We start from the raw sequence: 19,563 nt of genomic DNA on the forward strand, positions 1-19,563 counted from the left end.
AAAGCACGGATATAAGGAATGAGCAGTAATTCAGTAAAATGCTTAAAAGTAGAAGGAAATGAGCTAATTTCTGAGATTCCACATAATTGTATGCAGGGTAATCAGAAACTGAACAAAACAGACAGGAGAACTTTGATGTTCTATAAAAAAAAAAAGGACATGGTCCTGGGTAACCTGCTCTAGGTGACCCTGCCTGAGCAGGAGGGCTGAAAAAGTAGCCTCTAGAGATCCCTCCCAAATTCAATCATTGTGTGATTCTGTGAAAATGCAATCAAATGTTAAGAAGCCAAGATTCTTTTACTATGCAGTACCCAATGACAGTGGGAAAGAAAAAAAAGAAAAAACCCAACTGTGGATTTAAATCATGCAACAGTTTTGCTAAAGTAATTGCTGCTCAACAGCAGTTCCAAAGCATCAGTGAAATCAGCTCAATATTCCTTATGTCTTTTCAACAATTCTTGAAAAATGACAGAAAATATATGTATGTTAGTACAGAAGTTTTATATTAAAAATTTTGAACAGCATTGATAATGACATGTCATTCCCATAGTAACTTATTCTTAAATGCATATCCTTAACTTTTTTTTTCCCCACAATTAACAGCATCATTAGACATGGGAACAAAGACACTTGTATAAATCCATATCAACTGTCACAATGTCACTGAGTATCAATGCAAACTGCAAAGTCTGGCAAACCATCTTCAGCTCTCAGCAGATTAAATTATACAAATTTTTATCCCCAGTAAAATTATAAATTTCTGCTTCTACCTGAGAAGAACAGACAACAGGAAATCTTGCTTGTTCTTAATATATTTATATACATATTTATTATTATAAATATTAAAATACAGTTCTAAAAAAAAAAAAAAAAAAAAAAAAAAATCAATACAGACTCTGATTTCCTCATGTAAATTCCCATTGAAAATTTTGTAAATGTACCTTTGGTCCAGGCAGACCAGGAATGCCAATGCTTGAAAGTCCAGGATCACCTTTCTCCCCTTTCAGTCCAGGAAATCCAGCAGGCCCAGGCTGCCCTGGACGCCCTGCTATTCCCTGGCTGCCTTTGCTTCCTGGGGGACCTGTCAGAAGTATAAGATGCAAGTTTTATCAACAGAAATGAATCTTCTGCAGTGGTTCAGAGAAGTCACTCAAATTATACCAACTGAACTAGACAGGACTAACAAATTGACTTTGAATACCTGATGTTCTTTAATTTTTAATAACTAAAACAATTACCTAAGATCTTTCATGGGTTTTTCATGACATCTCTAAGATTTCTCTTTTTCCATTCTTAACATACAAATCCAAACACCTCCTTTTATTACTTAGGCACAATCTAGTATTACAAGAATCAGAAAGGTTGTGTTTCAGTAGGCTTTATAGAGACTCCTTTCCCTGCTATGCTTGTATTTGATGTCTGTCTAATGAAAACTGGATTTACTGAATCATCTTTTTTTTTTTTTCCTCAACTATTTCACAGAATGGAATCTAAGAAAAAATGGAAGTTACAAAAAGCAGATCATCCTGCTTCTACTTTTGCAAACACTTTAAAATTACGTGCAATATACTTGGTATTTGAATTTTCTCCTGTGCATTCCCATTTAAATGAATTCCCATGCGTTGCACAGAAACGAGTCCACTTTTGTATTACAGAAATGAAAAGCTCTAGCCTAAATGAAGTAAAATAGGAGCACAAGAACTAACCTGGAAGGCCCATCTCTCCCATGGCACCTTTTAGCCCCGGAGGTCCTGTTGGTCCTGGCTGCCCAGGAAGCCCCATGTCTCCTTTGATGCCTGGAAAAGTTGTGGGTTTAGTTAATTAATGACAGTAATTAAAAGTTTCTGATATTAATATGCCATCATACAAATATGTTTGTCACCTAATTACAAAAGGCAATGGATTTGGAGTTGCTTTAGGCTTCAAGCTTCTCCTACAAACTTTTTCCCCATCTGCAGAGAAAATTTAAACTTCTACAGTTCTTTGCCAAGATCTGATTAGAACAATTTGTTCTTTGTTCTGGAGATGAGTCTGATTAAATGGGTCAAATTTCAGCCTACGATTTAGTAGCAATCTGAAATAATTGAGTACCACTGTGACTTGTCTCTTGTGAACTGTTTTGCAGTATGAACACATTATTTCTTCCTCATCTGCAACAGTAGTAGCTTTTATTAGAAAGTTAAATGTGACTTACAGTGTTCTAAACTAGCATGAGTCCTGGATAGTTAAAAAATTCCCAAAGCCCAACAGGATATTTAGAGCAAGACCTACATCAGACAGTGAGCAAAGATCCCAGATTTCGGACAATTTGAGGTAACTGTAGGAAGAAGTGCAGCAAAACAGGATTTGTTTTCTTGATCCTCAGAATTCTTGAAACCAAAGATGTCACATCTAGACAGCTTTCACATTACACTCAATTGGCCATCCAAAAAGTGCAAGTATAGCAATTCATAATGTAAGATTTAAACATAAAACAAAAAATGCAAGTCCTGCTGGCAAATCCTGCAGTCATTTTGGTTACTCAATCAGCATGCACTTCTCCAGTCAACCCAAAGGCAGTCCTCATCTTCAGTGAAATCAGCTTAGAACTGCTTTTGGTTCTGTTCAGAGGAGAAAGCTCAAAGCACTCTGCTTGGATAATAATTCTGAACAGCCCCAATCCGTGCAGCAGTTTTAAGTGCAAATCTTCAGGCTTTCCTTAGACATGCCTGGATTAACATCCCAATCCCACGATATAAAAATGCATGAATATTTTACATAACAAAACTATCCACCTGAAGCCCTGTTTACTTACCTGGCAACCCTGGTGCACCTGGTGGACCACTCAGTCCTGGTGGACCTGGGTCACCTGGGAGACCTTGATAGCCTTTCTGCCCTGATAAACCAGGAATACCTTAAAGAAAAATATACATTTTACTATTATTATTATTAGGACTACTACTGGATATTAGCTTTTACATTACATTATAGGATGTTTACACGTATGAATGAAAATCCAAATTGGGATTTTTCTTCAGTAAACATAATTCCTCCTACATTTGACCAAGAGAAGTATCCCAGGACAAAAAAAAATACTGCTACTAATAAATTTTAAATGACTACTGAATGAAAACAATATGCTGCATGTAGTGTAAAAAGTAACTTTCCAACTAATGTCAGTACACTTCACTCAGAAGGGACTCTTCCTGAATGAGCAGACTCTATGCTAACCTCTTCAGATTATTCAGTCAGATTACTGATAAGTGTTTAATTACATCAGTACACCCAAAGCACTTCAGGATTGAGCTGTTATAAGTAACACAGGTATTTTGGCAGATTTTTTTACAACTACTATGTGGTTACTATCCCATACAATATGTTTGTGCTGCCATACTGGCATATTTCAGTTTGGTTTCTACAGCTCTTGCTTAACAGAGAAAAAAAATAAAAAGGCAAGTGTCTTAGGAGCTTACCTAGGCTTCACAGAAATTAATACAACAGATAAATTAGCACATAGTGGCTGGCATCCTGGTTCTCTCTAGGGTAGAACATTTTTACACTTCAAGACTAAATTAGAGTTCAAAGACGAAATCAGAACACTTGTGGGGAGTGAGAAAGGGGGAGTAGAAACGCAAGCAAGAGAGAAAACAGACTGGAGTGAACTGAGAAAACCTTCAAGGCTTCCAGCTTCTTGAGATGACACACAGAGATGACATTTTGCTGAGCTGAGGGTAAGCTTACAGAGACACCCAAAGGGAGAATTTGGAGGCGACGCATGAGCAGATGACCTGTGCAATTCCATCCTACAAGGCAAAATCCCAAGGGCCTGAGAGACAGCAGCAATACAGCTAGCACAGCAGCCATGACAACTATCTCTCATCATACTTAGGAATAACAACAGAAGACTGAACCCTAACTCTGGTAAGAGCAACTTAGTGCTATTACAGTATAGCAGTAGACCAAATAACGTAACAGTTAATAAACAATAAACGTGGTCAATAAAAAAACCATATGCCGTACCTTTGTCATAGAACTAATTTAATAAGAAAGCTTAAAATAAAAGAATCTGACTCAACTTCCCTATTCTGAGTTTATTTTTTTCTGTAAGAAAGAATGAACTGTAATGAATTCAGTTAGAGGTCACTGTTATCTACAGGGCCAAGCCACTTCCCCAGAATCCACAAACAAAGTTCCATACCTGGAACACCCGGCTCGCCCTTTTCTCCTTTTGCTCCTAGCTGCTTTGGATCAACTTTTCCAGGTGGGCCTGGCAGGCCTGCTTCACCTTTGACACCTTTCTGTCCTAATGGCCCAGGAGGCCCTGGCGGGCCAGGCAATCCATTATTACCTATAGTAGGTAAAGACAACAAAATAAAAGAATACAATCCAAATGGTAAGCTAATGTATTTCTAATTCTTTTTCTTACACAGGTTGACCATGACTTATTCATGAACTTTGAATTCATTGAACGATCAGTTTATAGAAAATTCTCTACAGCAACTTAAGCCCTGTGGACTGCATGGGGATGTCTGTGTTGTGCAAGCAGGCAGTCGGTCAGCTCAGAGGAAACAGCTGCCTGTGTGACCTGCACTGAGAGAGCCCTGCTTGGGAACCACCAATCCAAGGATAACATTTTAAAAATAGGTGACGTTTCATGACATCGATTAAAGAAGACTGACTGAATGCTAAGGCTTAAAATTGGAAAGCAATTACAAATATCAGAACTGTCAAGATAACACACAGACCCCAGTAATTAATTTGTGACATTAGCATTACAAAGCCACTTTCCACACAGGACATGGAAAACTGCATTCTGCATTCTCTTCACGGTAGGATAAAACACACAGTACCTTTCAAGCCAGGAAGGCCACTTCTTCCAGGAGTCCCTGGAGGCCCTGGAGGCCCAGGGGCTCCCATGACGCCCATCTCACCTTTGGCACCTAAACATATTGAATCACCATTGTCATTCCAAACAAAAAGCCAAAACCCATCAGTACCTAACATTAACTTGCCTGTATCTTTATGGTATTAATGAACACATGCATATAAAGCCTGAACTATGTTTTAAGGAAATGACAAACACTTGGTTCTTCATTCATCTAAATTAGATGGAAGAACACTTGACAATATTACCAATTTTTCCACAGTTAAGTCCTAGAAAGAAAATTTGCAGCGCACTGTTCAGTAGAAAGCATACTTAGAACTCCAGTAAGTTTAATTCTCTGGTTTGAAAAATAAATACTTGCTTGAAAGTAAACTCAAATTTATTGAAAGCCAAGAAAACCATCACAAATACACTACTTTAAAAAACTTTTATGTGCCTCCCCCCCATGCATAAACAGAAATCCTCAAAACTTGAACTTTCTTGTCCAGAGGGAAAAGAAGACTGGTATGACTGAATAACAAACAGAAGAAATTAGCATTTAAAACTATGTGCTGGATCCAGCTGACAGCATTTGTAATTACTTCCTTAAAAAAAAAAAAAAAACCACAAACAACCTAAATTGTAGCAATGACTGGAAACGAAGTCAGAAAATAAACAAGAAAGTTTTTATAATGAAAATGATAGATTTCACTTTTGGTATGAAACAGTAACATGGAGAATATTGTATCAAGCTAAAGGGAAGAGTGGAGAGGTGAGAAGGAGTTGAATGCAACAACACTATGAAATGTAATAGTTAATGTGTATCCAACTTTACACAAATAGGATAAACACGGAAGCTCTGGAAGCCAAGCATAAGAATTATCCACCTGTAACTACAGTTTGGCCTTTGTCACAGGAAAAAAAGGTGAACTTACCTGGAAATCCAGGTATTCCATCCCGGCCAGGTGGACCAGGTGAACCCTGAGGGCCTGGGAGGCCAGGGGGTCCTGGATATCCTGGGGTTCCTTGGTCACCCGGAGGACCAGGAACATCGAAGCCTGGAGGACCTGGATCCCCTTTCTCTCCTGGCACGCCCTGCAACCCTAGGCAATGTTAAGATACAATCTTTTAGCCAAAAAAACAAGGCAAGGCTGAGATCTGTGTGTCTCTGGGCATTGTACTGGAACAACAGACAAGTTTTCTCTGCAATATATTCCTAGCACTGATGAAAACCCACAAATTCTTTTAAAGCTATGTATTTTTAATGACTTCCAGGCACTAGAGGCCTTACTTCCCTGAAGATTTTCCTGAAGAGATGTACTAAAATTCTAACAAGCTGTAGCAAACACTGAAGAAAGGTGTTTCTTTCCTTAAGTAACCATTTAATTCTGATTAATACAGTAAATATCTATGATTGATTAGATTGGTTCGTATTTTATCATTAAATATAAGGAGATTCTCAGAGGTGTATTCCATTAACGATTCCATTTTATAACATTCTAAGAAAACAGCTGAATATTTTTGAAGGATAGCAAGATTCTACACTGAATTACATTTTTCTTAGTGAAAAACATGAACTGTCAGAATATGTTCAACACTGTTTAATGCTACCGATTCTGAGCTTGAGGCAGTGCTGAAGCAAGCAGACAGCTTGTTTCACTTCAGTGCACTGTATCAGAGATGGTACATACTCTTGAAAGGCAAAAATTGGCTCTTCTTAAATCTGAAGCTAAGAAAAAGCTTTGGTAAAGAAACCACAGTAGCTGGGGACCCTGAGTTTCTATAAGCCAAAGAGTTAAAGCACATTGGGAAGCTGAGACAAGTAGCAGTAAGGAGTTGTAATAGTCGTTAAGTTAGGAAACAAAATAAAGCACATACAAGTTAGAGGGGAAAAAAAAAGCAAACAAAATCCAAAACAGATCTAAGTACAAAGAATATAACTCTAACAAGAGTTTGCAGACTGAAAGGAAATCTGGGGGTCCCAGTCAAAGTGCAGCCACCACCATACGCAGAAACCAAGTAAGGTATTTTCAAATACCAATGATACATTCTTTTACAAACTGCACTGTCCTCTCTCCATGTCTAGCCTTCCCTTCACAACTGACAGGAACAAGATGCTTCTGAACTCCTACCTGAAACTATCATTACTAGGTACTGGCTTGGGAAGGCACCTCTTGAACACCACAGTACATCCTATCAGCCAGCTTCTTGTATCTAGTAAATTCCTTCAAATAGGGATTTTCAAAAAATATTTCTACTTTAAAACAATTACAAGAAAAAACAAACAAAAACAACCCACAAATCAAAACACTCAGTATGTGGGTTTTTTCACTGTTTCATTTTCCAAATGTACATCTTACACCTGCCCAGATGGTTTATTGCACTTTTCGTGCCTTAGCACAGCGTATTGAGATGTGAAACGTTATGCCACAAGCTCACAAATACAAGGCAGTGTTACTCTAACAGACCCCCTCCCAGCTGCAGAAACAACCTTAAGAATGATGATGTGACGTGCACTTTTCATGCTAAAAATGCAGATCATGTTTCCTTGATGGTGTAGGCTGCAGACATCCATTTGTTAATTATAAGCATGCTCTCTATTGGCAATTGCTTACCACTGTACTAAACTATGGAGTCATGTGCCTGGAACTGCTTACTTTGCAGAGAATAAACAAGGATGGTTAGGGATTGTGCATGTTCTATCAGCAAGTTGGGGAAAAAAAAAAAGATCAAAAATGACAAAGTAACTTTCAACCTAGTAATACAACTAACTCAGTATGTACGATGGTAAAGATACTTTGCAAATATAAATTCGAATCAAATTTCTAGTTCTCAAAAGTCTGAGCATGTCATAATCAAAATAATATAGACAATAAAATAAATTATAGATTAATCTGCTACACGTTATAAAAAAAAAAGGTACTGCAAACTACTTGAAGAAACAATGGTGCAGAAAAAGGAAAATTTTCCAAACTGGCTGTAAAACAGGGCTCCAGAAATATTACCCTAACATTGCATCAAGTAAAAGAATCAAAACAGACTTGAAAGACAATGAAACAAGGGATGAGAGGTAGGAAGGTAAAGCACAAAACAGAGAAACAGCACTGCTAGAGGGAATAACAAGGAGTTCTCAAGTGGGGAATCAACCACACAGCTAGGTTTCAGAGGAACCACACCATTAGTAGCCACAGTAGCTGGTCAGTACAAATATGAAGAGTGAAACCATAACCACTGTGGTACATCAGCTCCACTGGTAATTCTGCATTTGTCAAAACCGGTATTTAGCAGAATATCACAATCACACAAAATCCAATTTTGGCCAGTACCTGAAGAGATGTTACAGGGAAAGCAAACAACATGCATTGGATGACACATACAAACCTATGCTAACATCTCCCCCCAGCAATACACACTCCAGTTGCCTTTTCCTTCAGCTCAGCATGAAGAGCAGGTTTAGGTTCAGGAGAAGTATGGTTGAGCACAGTAAGGCAAGCAGAGGACCTGTCTGATAGCTCAGGTCTGTGTGCCTTGTTCAGACCTCTTTCTGTTTCTAGCTCTTTAGCACTCAACACATTCAAGACCTGCAGGTGCAGCAACCACATATTCTTTTCCCAATTGGGAAATTAGTGAAAAAATATGTTTGAGGCTCATATCAACAGAGAATGCGCTAACTGTGGTTACTGTCATGCACTTACAACATCAGGGGCTGGTGCACAGCAAGACCACACACTGAGTGCAGGAATAAAGGAACCTCTCTAAACAAGCTCTGTAAATTACATGCATGCACATGTAATCTTTGTGTACAGAGACAGAACACATATCTTCATCTATCAGCAGTCATTTTACACAAAATGCAATCAAGTCCCCTTTAGACATAGAATTCTGATTATCACTATCTTTACATCTTACTTTGTTAATCTACTTTAAACCTATCAGGACTCATAAAACTTGCAGGCCTTACAGATTTAAGAGAAGGAATCAGAACACTCTGAACTCAGAATTTCTGAAAGAGGAATTCTAAATGTGTTTTCAAGATGTACTTATGGCAAATTGAAGGTATATGACCTCTTCTACAGTTCTCCTCTACAAAATAATGAACAGGCTAGTTTAGAATACTCATTCTTTCTTCCTCTCCATTAACTGAGTAAAACTGTGCTTCAGCTTCCACTGTAATAAAAAGTGCCTAATCACATAAGTGAGAACCTGAATTACTCTCCTGACTTCACACTCACCATTTAAGCAGAGGATAACTAGCACTGTATAGAGGATTTAATTTGTTTGCTTTCTTTCCAAACACATAGATTTATAGATAATAATGAAAAGAAACAGTTTAAAAACATCTGTCACCCAGTGAACTTGGAATACAGAGTTTGGAAAGACAGAAAGCTGTTTTGGAATTTAGGAACCATCTTGCTATTTGAAAGCAAAGAAATAACAGCACAACACAGGTATCTCAAGGCAGCTTTCCTCCTTTCTCTGTCCCCAGACCTCTACACTGACATTGTGCTACCTTCTGTCTTGTCCTGGAGTGTAAATATTGTGAAACTCCTTTACAGAGATTGTGTCACAATCTGTATACAACATTTCCTGGAATCTCTGCTGAGGCAGAGAAAAAAAAGTAGGTTTTACAACCTAAGCTCTCTATGTCATGAAAACAGCAAGTTTGAATATCTTTCTGCTTTCAGTAAAAGACATTGCACTAAGTTTCGCTCACTTCACTGTCAAGACAGCCAAGCCAACAGACATGAAATTTCCATTTTTCTTTATCTATCTGCTCAGAGGGACCTTGAATGCTCCATATACCTGCTTGAAGTATGTCAATACTGAGGGTACAATTCATATGCATTTTACCTGGTGGGCCAACAGGACCTGGTGGTCCTGGAGGTCCAGGTGGCCCTTGGCCTCCAATGCCAGGGATGCCTGGTGGGCCTGGAAGGCCTGGTGGTCCGCTTGGTCCAGGGTCACCTAAAAGAACATTCTTGCTTAGTTAAATAGTGAACTCAATTCAGAGATTTTTACTTTTGAATGCATAGTAATGCTTGCATATTGTTTCTGAAATCTTGTTTTTGCAAGCAAAATAAATATGGATCTGATACAGGAAAAAAAAATACACCTCAAAGGCAAGCCAGAGATTTGCTCTCTCTTTCTCTCTGGAATATACAGAGTTTACATTTCTATACTACACAGGGACAGACAGTTGCATCATAATCCACACCTAACTTAACAGATGCTCCTTAGTAAACTGGACATACTCTACAGTGTAGTACAGGTAATTATTAATAGAACAATAGGAGTTCATCAGTTGCTGACACACTGTTCTTCTACGCACAGAGTATCAAAAATGACCATTACCCTACTGCAAGTTTTACTCCCACAGAAACATGATTTGTCTCTAGATGACAGACTTTCAGAGACTGACCCACAAGTTGGTATCTACTCTCTTGCTTACTTGCCTTTTGAGAATACAAGTTTCCTTTTACACAGGGAACTCTGCTTTGGAAAAATGGATTCTGAAGTAATTGCCATGTGATTCCTACTGTATTAACAGTTTTTAAGCTCAAAAGAGAACAGAAAAGGGGAGACTTCTCTATACCTTTTGGTCCTGGAGTTCCATCAAAACCCGCCCGTCCTGGAAGTCCAGGGTTTCCTGGGAAGCCAGGATCACCTTTAGGTCCTTGAACTCCTTTTATGCCTGGTGGTCCTGGGGGTCCAGGTGGTCCTGGAACTCCGAATCCACGATCCCCCTGTAACAAATTCAAATCACCAGATTTTAAAAGGAAGGCTTCTGAGTTTAGTCTCTCCTGGGAAGTGCTAGAGCAGTAAAGAAAAAACACACATCATCTCAAGAATTAGTTTCTTTTTGTTTACACTCATTCAAACTTCAAGTAGAGACTTCCTCACCATGAAAAGCTAACAAGAGGTGAGAACCTCCCTACCTATCAAACCACAGATGCAAAAGAACTTTCAATAAAATGAACCTTTACATTAAAAAAGCAAGCACAGACCTTCTGGCCTGGGAAACCAGGTGGTCCTGGAGGTCCATCTAGGCCAGGGCGACCTGGAGTTCCTGGAGCTCCGGGTGGGCCTGGAGTCCCTGGGAAACCTACACAAGACATAATGCTTAGGGCAGCGGAGGAAAAGATACCAGAGAGCATCAGAACAACTCTTCCAAAAATGTTCAGGTAACATGAAAAGTGATTCCAGAAAAGCTCCAGGATAATCAGGAAGTACCCTTTTGGCTGAGACAGCTTTGAGTATGCAGTCTTTTGCACAGAGGATCTGTGCTCTCCTCTGATCAGAGCCCCACTCGCCTTGCTGTGTGTTCTAACACCAATTATAAACAGTTCACATCCGGAACAATAAAATCCTGAGAGAACATTTGGAAATCATTTATCAATAGCTCAATCTTTCATAATTTCTCAAAGCTTTTTCCATTTGCTTTTGCATCCTTGGATTAGTGAAAAATGCAAGCTACCACAAAGGAGCAGTACAGAGATCAGAGGAATGAGAGCTCAGCACATGGTTTTTTTTGCTGCTATTTCTGGAAGTCTAAAGATGTGAAGAGGCACAATCCTCAGTGTCCCCTCTTTCAGATATTAAGTACAGCAACATAGTTGCAAACATACCTTTTGGGCCTGGTGGACCTGGAAGTCCAATGCCAGGAATACCTGGCTCTCCCTTTGCACCTGGGATGCCTGATAAGCCACGCTGACCTGGCTGACCAGGATCCCCTGTAAAAAGAAGAAAGTCAAATTAGTTACCAAAAATCAATCATAAGGAAAACAAACTGCTCTTGCAATCCCATAGACTGGTAAAGTTGCTGCTTTACCTGGAAGACCTGGGTCACCATTTCTTCCTGGAGGACCAGGGGGACCAGGAACTCCTGGTTCTGTAATAGTCTGACCAGGGTCACCTTTTGGACCTGAGACAGAAAAGAATAAATTTATATCAGTTAATGGAATTTTCTTCTCTGTATTTGAGTAGAAAGAAAAGTTGCTAGCCATATCTCAGGCTTACGAAGAACATAAACACCACAAAGACTTTACCTAATAGGCTATCTGACTCTGAGCCCCATACAGCACTTATAGGCTTAGAAGCATTATTTATGTAAGAGTTTTCTGGAAGATCATTTTTTAGCTTCTTCCAAGGTACCATGATGTGAATAGTACTTTCCATAGGCAACTTCAGTACAACTTGCTTAGGATCTGTGCAGCTGACAAAGAAGTAACAAAAGCTAACCCTTGTTTCTAAAAGCAGTTGTGGTCACATCATAATTAAGCGTACACATGGAAGATACAGTGCATTTCTACTCAAGCAAATTAAAACGTAGAAGCTTCTCTAGAGGTCAGAGCAGAAGGGAAAGTTATATTCCTATAGTAATATGAAATTCCAGCTCACTTTGCAATTCTGTGGTCACTTTCAGTAAGGGAGCGTACAAATGCCTTTGAGAAAAGCTTAAATGCAGCATTATGTTCTGAGACCTGTCCAGAGCCCATGGAGAAAAACTTACAGCTTCTGTTCAAGAACACAGAGACTAACTCACCAGGAACTCCAGGAGGCCCTGGACGACCTGATACACCTTGGATGCCCTTTTCACCAGGTGAACCTTGTGGACCGAAACCAGGAGGTCCAGGAAGCCCTTTGTCTCCAGGAAGACCTGGTACTCCTGGGTCACCTGGAATTCCCATTTCTCCTTTGAATGCAACACTGCCCTGAAAATAAAAACAGCAGTATAAAAAAAGGGGAGCGTTTGAATTATTTAATTTCCTCTGCTTTGAAACTATTTGACAACTTTCTTCCTTCTAACCTGCATGGCCATTAGCTGTCAGCATCTTAATAACATGGTAAAGACAAGACTTAAACCTAATTAATTCTTTATGCTATGTAGGTGAAATACAGAGAACAATGGAAAGGACCAACTGATATCATCTAAGAGGCACTGACAGGTGGCAGGCACTACTCAGTGTATCATCACTACATTAGCATCTACCGAAGAGAATTATTGAGTTAATCACATTAAGAAAAATCTGCATTTGTCAGTCCTCTTATCTGCACAATCCCAAATGCACCCAAAACGTGTATCCAATCAAGAGATCATAAAATGAAACTTACAGGCTCCCCTTTAGGGCCAGGCAGACCTGGCAATCCATCTCGTCCAGGAGTGCCATCTATTCCAGGAAGACCTGGAGGTCCAGGGAAACCAGGGTCTCCTTTGTCACCTTTCATTCTTGGTGAAGCCAAGACATCCCCAGGGTCTCCTTTAGGACCAGGTCTCCCAGGAGCACCTGGTGGCCCTGGGAATCCCTGAGGGAAAACAAATAAACAACTTCTTTATCCTTTCAAGTCATGTCTGAGATTGGCACAACATAGGAATTGTGTTCAAACTAGCTAAGGGACACACCAAAAAGTATTCATGTAAGACAAGAATTTGTACACAGATCTATCAGATGCAAGACAAATGAGATGTTCTGTTTTCCCAGTGAAACATAACAGTGCCACTTACTGGTGGCCCTACAAGGCCAGTTAATCCTGGAAGCCCCTTTTCACCTTTTGGCCCAGGAAAACCAGGAGAACCTGAGTAGTGCAGGAAAAGATAAAAAAGACATTAAAATATAGAAGCTGTAAATACGAAACACGCTGTTTGCACAAGATAATAGGCTAAACTGTTTAAAATCGGGTAAGGTTTAGTAAGTGAGTTTGATTTTACTTGGGCAGAACAAAACCCGTTACTCAAAAAACACTCCACTTAAAAAGTTTCAGCTCTTCTATAATTCAGAAACAGCAAGTAGCAGATTTTTTTTTTCCTCTTTCAGCTAAATCTACAGCAAGCCATGTATCTTCAAGAGGCAGAATGCTCGTAAGCCTGTCTTTGATCAGAAAATTACTATTTTTGAAACTAGATTTAAAAAAGTGAGTGCTTATTTTACACATATGCAGCCTGTTTCCTTCTTATAGTCCCTAGCTGGGCGAGACAGGACACAAGCCACCTATATGCCTGAGACTGCAACTGTGCATCTGAATTTGAACACAATAAACAAATACTCAAATCTGAAGGTGGCTTAGTGGAATATATTACGTAAAATAGTGAAGACTACAACCTTACCTGGACTACCTGGAGGTCCCGGTGGTCCTCTCTCACCAGGAGGCCCAGATATTCCAGTTCCTATACAATTGAAGCATGTGTCTCCTTGGTCACCTACAAAGAGTTGCATTAAAAAAAGAATACTTGAGCATCAGATCTCAGAAAATATTAAAAACTCTTGCTACTGATCTGTAATATCAGGTCCAAAATGACAATTTGATGTAGCAATTTGATAACTTCCCTGATGAAAGCAAAACTGAAGCTTTTTGGTCACTGTGAATCAGACAAATAATATATATGGTTAGAATGTATTTAGGATAGTGTAGTATGAAACAAAACAAAAGCTTACAAAAATGAAGAATAAAATTGAACCTTTTTCTTGGCAATTAGTCACCTTTACAGTAGGGTCTCAACACTTCAAACTAAAATCCCAAAACACATACACTAAAATCCTGAAATTTAATTAAGATCCAAGAGGGCAAAAATCAATACTGGGAATGTTTGGTTGACTTGACAGTACACTAAACATGCATACAATTAAAACAAAAAAAGTAGTTTTTTCCACAAAGTTTAAAAATTTCATTCACATACAGACTTTTCTATGACATTTACCACTGTATTAACTAAAAGACTTCATTAAGGTTAATTAATTAATCCTTACAAAATCCATGTTTGAAATGAGTACAGAATTAAGTGAGATGCTCAAAGTCATCTAAGATGTCCATGGATGAGCCAGGAAAAGATTCTCACTTACCCATATCAGCATCCTCATTGCAAGGTTGTCTTTTTGGAGACAAGGATACACATTAAAGATACCTTTCTTTTCCTCACCAAACAAGCAGACAAACTCATTCTAGACTGACCAACCCAAATAATGAATCTTCTATTTAGAATTTCAATGCTGCTTTCCTTACAAAATGTTGCGTTTATTCATTAAGTATAAAATGTTCTAACATTCTCACATGGAGTTGGCAACCGCTGTTACAAGTATTTTGAGACTCCATCTATCTGGAAAGTACTTTAAAATCCAAAGCTACATTTCACATTAATGATTACCCATGCAAGGCTCACATGCAAATTGGTTACACCCTCAGTCACTTTGAGATTCCAGTGCTCTCATGCTAAAGGAGAGGCTATCCTAAGTCCTAACAAAATAGACTTCTTACTCATAAACACAAAACATCTACAGTCAACCCTATCAGGAAGAGGCACTGTTTACTCTTATTTAATGCAAGCTTTATACTGTTTAACAAGCTTTAACAAAAAGAGAGGAAAAAAAAAATCCCAAAATATAGCCATGATACTGTACCTTTTTGGCCTCTCTCTCCAGCAAAGCCTTGTTGCCCTGGAATTCCTGGAGGACCTGGTGGACCCCGCTCACATAACCCTTCACCTAAGAAGAAGCAGGAAGGATTTCATGATCAAACTGTGTTAGAATACATGCACTCTGCTTAAAAAAAAAAATAAAAACAAAAACAAACAAACAAAAAAAACAAAACAGTACTTTGTATATATATATACAGGACTGCTACAGCTCATGAATGTAATCTAAACTCAAAAGAAAACAATCTGTTGATACTACACAACAGCCATCAGGTTTCCTGCAAAACCTCTTTCCCACAGGCTGTACACGTCCACCTCTACACTACATTTAGCTTCAGACCATAGAAGCATGTGTATGAAATGTAATCAGTTTGAGGAGACTCAAGATGCCAATGCCATTTAGGCACTGGATTCCTCTTTGAACCATGTTAACCCCTCTCGATCAGTTCCATTTCTCAACTCCATCTCCCATTCCCTAGCTTTCTTTTCCCAAAAAGAGACAGGAGCTTTCATCCTAAACGTCCACTAGAATATTTATCAAATTACACTGGAATTCTAACTCTCCTAGTGTCATAACCCCTCCAAGCATTTATTAGACGATATCATGAAAATTAAGTTTACTCAAGAAAGCATTAAAGTGGTTACCTCCTGCTCTATGTGGAAATTTTAGTGTGATTTTCATTAGTTGGATTAAAAAGGATTTAACATCAATTGGGAAAAAATATTTGATTTTATACAGCTGGGCTGGAATCAGTCTGGCCCTAGAGGACTATCATCACTGTGTAAGTTTGCACAAAGGTCCTTCAATCTGATAAGATTTCTCTTCCTCCAGTCTAGCTGAGTGTCACAGATCAGTCAAGGCAGGGCTCACTTGAGGTAGAACGAGACATAATAAAACCAGAGTTCAACCCACACTAAATTCCCAAATTCTGTAATCATCTAGAGTACATCAGTTAGAACTCTCCTACAAATGTCCTGATTTGCGATGTGAGTGATTTGGGAGGCTGTATACAAATAGCTTGGAATCTCATCGGCTTCAGCTGCTGGTAAATCATATATTTGGAAGCAAAGTTAACAAAAAAAATAAACAACAATAAATGAATGTCAAAAAACTGTTCAGTCTCTTTGTTGTCTATATGGTAATCACTTACCAGGAGGAACAGATGGTGCAGGTGGTCCTGGAGGACCTGGAGGCCCTGGAGGTCCCCGTGGTCCATCAAGTCCTGGTTGTCCAGGAATGGAAACACCAGGTAAACCTGGATCTCCCTTCTGCCCTCTCTCACCAGGTAAGCCGGGTGGGCCAGGAGATCCAACAGTAGTGATCCCTAAGATGGGAAGAACTCAATTTCCTTAGAGCTCAAAGGTTTAAGCTATTAAAATGTTTCAACTACCCTTTTTATAAAGATGACATTGACATGAGATGAATAACATGCTACAGGTAAATCTATATCTTTCCATGCAAGTACAAGTAATGCTGTAATATTTTTTTATGGAAAGAAAATCTGCATGTTGATGTGCACTGTTTGACACACACATATTTTGCATTTTTCAGACATCTTATTTGAAAAATTGACCCAAGATTCATTAACTACACAAACTTTTACAAAGAAAAAAGATAACCAGGATATGTGGAAGTGGGGCTGATGAAAAGAAAAACAAAAAAAACCTACATGCTGCAACACTACAGCCATTTTCTGTACATATATAAGATAAACACAGGTGTCACTATGCATTCCCGCTGTAGTAGGCTCAGATCACCTCTTTGTTTAGGACTGGTCAATCTATACCAAAGACTAGATTTGATGGCCAGGTACCTGATTCCAGTACACAACACTTTCTCTGAATAATGCAATGGATAATGTACATTATAGGTAAGAGATAAGACATAAATTAAGCCCAAGGCCATAAAGCTAGTATCTGTTTGACAGCCTTGATGATTAGCATTTTTTGTTCCCCACAGCAGGTAATGAATGTTCAGATTTCCTCATACTAATTCCACAATCTAAGAACATTTAAAGGTAACTCTAAGTAGTTTTGCTTTCACTTTTTGATTAGTCTATCTGTCAAAAGGAGAGCAAAAAGACCACAAAATTAAACATCCATTCATACATTTGAATATACAAATTGTTTTTATGCTTGTTGTCCTACCTGGAGAACCTGGCAAGCCAGGTGGGCCTGGCCTACCAGAGAATCCACGCTCCCCTTTGGCTCCTGGGAGTCCTGGCAATCCTTTGCTACCTTTTGGTCCCACTGTTGCATCAATGCCTGGTCTTGTAATGACCTGTAATTGTTTCACATTTATGTGAAAAAAGGCTTCAATTACAAGGCAAGAAAAGAGTTGGAAACATAAAGAGATGTAAGGGAAAAAAAGATCAATGTCCTTTGAACTTAATTCCAATGACAGGGTATTCTTCCCACTTCAATGAATTAACGCAGTAAAATTTCAGTAAGAAGTTCTCCCCCCACAGAAAGCATCTTTACTGTCAGGAGAACATTGAATAAACTTCAGTGAAACTTTCTCAATTTCTGCTGTTTTGAGGTTATAGTCTAGCATTGTTTTTGTAAGCTAGTAAATCTCAGAGCACAGGATCTATTAAGAAAGAGGGATATAATTGTTTCTATCAGTGAGCATATGAAACCTTTGTTGGTTCTGCCAGTTTTTGTTTAGACCTGGACACGCAAGCTCACTGTCACCCCAGAACTATGATGAACTAACACAGCCAACTAAATGCAGAAAGAAAAGATCACCAACTTACACTTCCAGGAGGACCAGGAGGACCAGTGTCACCTTTTTCACCCTACCAATGAAATCAAAAGCATTTTTTACTGCAAATTATTATGCAAGATAATAATAGCAGATATTCCTCAATGTTTTAACAGCACAGACAATGCAATTACTGCTCAGTCAGAACCAAACTCAGTGATGAGAGGTTTTCAAGCTACTATACTAATGACGACAAATAACTTGGCACACCTTTTCACCATCTCTTCCTGGAACACCATTTACTCCAGGTCCACCAGGTAAACCCTTCAAGAAAAGAAAATAATTATGCTCAGACCTTCTCCATATCAGAAGAAAAACTTAAAGATCTGGTGAGATTGAAAATGTATGAGGTACTCACATCCCTACCAGGCTGACCAGGTTCTCCATCTTTGCCCGGCTTTCCCTTCAAAAACAAACATGTGTGGAAATAAAATGCTTCAGTGGTGAAGAAATCTTGTGGAAATAATTTACTGACTACCCATTTTTCAAAAACAACAACAACAACAAAAAACAAACAAACAAAAAAAAAACCAAAAAACCCAAAAGCAACCAAACCAAAACCAAACTCTCCAGAATGCAGTTCTTATGATCTATAGCTCAATGATACTAAACAACTATAATCAACTGAGTTATCTTAAAGGAGGTTTTCTTCTTGAAAATGAGAGCACAAAAACACAAGTCTCAAAAAAAAAAAAAAAAAAAAAAAAAGTGACCAAATACAGCATAAAACAGTGTTCAATTAACTATTACTGATTCTTTGCATTTAATAAACCCCTTTAACATCAGAGAAACTCTTTGCTTGGAATACAGATCCTAACTTCCTAGACGCTACATTTAATTAGGAGATTAGTGTACTGTGAGCACCTAAGTGTGAAACTAAACCCAAACATTTGTGTGTTTAAATTTTAACTCTCCCTTAAGCTAAATGCAATTTTCCCAAGAACACTACCAAAATAAGAAGCTGAATTCTGCTCAGAGAAGTGACTTCAAAAAAACATGCATTTTTGCTAAACAGATACACCATTGCTACAGTGAAAGTAGTGCAAGATCCATTTTACTCCAACCCATCCATTGGAAGAGTCAAACATAAGCCTGTTGTTAACATTACAGAACGAGAGACAACTGATGGAGCTCGACTACACTACTGATGAAGCTTCACTATAGTGCCACAATCAACTCTTAATCAGTAAGAAACTGATAATAAGAGCAGACAGATACATGCACCAGAGTATACTCTGATCTGTGCAGTCTTGAATATTAGTGATTCTGATTCTCAAAAATGAATTAAACTGAAATGGGTTTTAGTCATACAGAATAATATGGAATGCTAAAATACAATTTTAAAGTCACTTAACAGCAAAACTGCATGTTGAATACGCAACATTCAGATAATAAGAACAAATATGTTGGTAAATAAGCTTTTAGCAGAAGGCATCTCTTACATCCCTTCAGGATTTCTATCCTTCTAGGTCTTTGCAAATATATGTGGTTCCCAATTACTTTTGCAAAGAAAAGCAACTTGGCAAACACTACTCAAAATACAACAAGAGC

At 38.5% G+C, this 19,563-nt stretch overlaps 1 protein-coding gene across 3 annotated transcripts in view; it reads right to left on the reverse strand.

Moving 5' to 3' along the window:
* The window catches only part of COL4A5 (collagen type IV alpha 5 chain), a 79,785-nt gene that overhangs the window by 18,587 nt on the left and 41,635 nt on the right, over positions 1 to 19,563 (reverse strand). For all 3 annotated transcript variants that reach the window (XM_042876734.1, XM_042876733.1, XM_042876732.1), the window contains exons 16-36: positions 18,371 to 18,415; positions 18,223 to 18,276; positions 18,005 to 18,046; positions 17,397 to 17,529; positions 16,400 to 16,573; positions 15,235 to 15,318; positions 13,947 to 14,039; positions 13,347 to 13,417; positions 12,956 to 13,147; positions 12,387 to 12,555; positions 11,673 to 11,765; positions 11,470 to 11,574; positions 10,849 to 10,946; positions 10,437 to 10,587; positions 9,695 to 9,808; positions 5,779 to 5,946; positions 4,830 to 4,919; positions 4,178 to 4,327; positions 2,795 to 2,893; positions 1,707 to 1,796; positions 942 to 1,081 (exon numbers count right to left, since the gene is read on the reverse strand). In XM_042876734.1, the coding sequence (XP_042732668.1) occupies positions 942 to 1,081; positions 1,707 to 1,796; positions 2,795 to 2,893; positions 4,178 to 4,327; positions 4,830 to 4,919; positions 5,779 to 5,946; positions 9,695 to 9,808; positions 10,437 to 10,587; positions 10,849 to 10,946; positions 11,470 to 11,574; positions 11,673 to 11,765; positions 12,387 to 12,555; positions 12,956 to 13,147; positions 13,347 to 13,417; positions 13,947 to 14,039; positions 15,235 to 15,318; positions 16,400 to 16,573; positions 17,397 to 17,529; positions 18,005 to 18,046; positions 18,223 to 18,276; positions 18,371 to 18,415 (2,355 nt within the window). The remainder of the gene's footprint in view (positions 1 to 941; positions 1,082 to 1,706; positions 1,797 to 2,794; positions 2,894 to 4,177; positions 4,328 to 4,829; positions 4,920 to 5,778; positions 5,947 to 9,694; positions 9,809 to 10,436; positions 10,588 to 10,848; positions 10,947 to 11,469; positions 11,575 to 11,672; positions 11,766 to 12,386; positions 12,556 to 12,955; positions 13,148 to 13,346; positions 13,418 to 13,946; positions 14,040 to 15,234; positions 15,319 to 16,399; positions 16,574 to 17,396; positions 17,530 to 18,004; positions 18,047 to 18,222; positions 18,277 to 18,370; positions 18,416 to 19,563) is intronic.

Source organism: Lagopus leucura, unplaced genomic scaffold (assembly GCF_019238085.1).
Source record: "Lagopus leucura isolate 7727_CA_CO unplaced genomic scaffold, USGS_WTPT01 Super-Scaffold_100016, whole genome shotgun sequence".
Classification (NCBI taxonomy): Eukaryota; Metazoa; Chordata; class Aves; order Galliformes; family Phasianidae; genus Lagopus; species Lagopus leucura.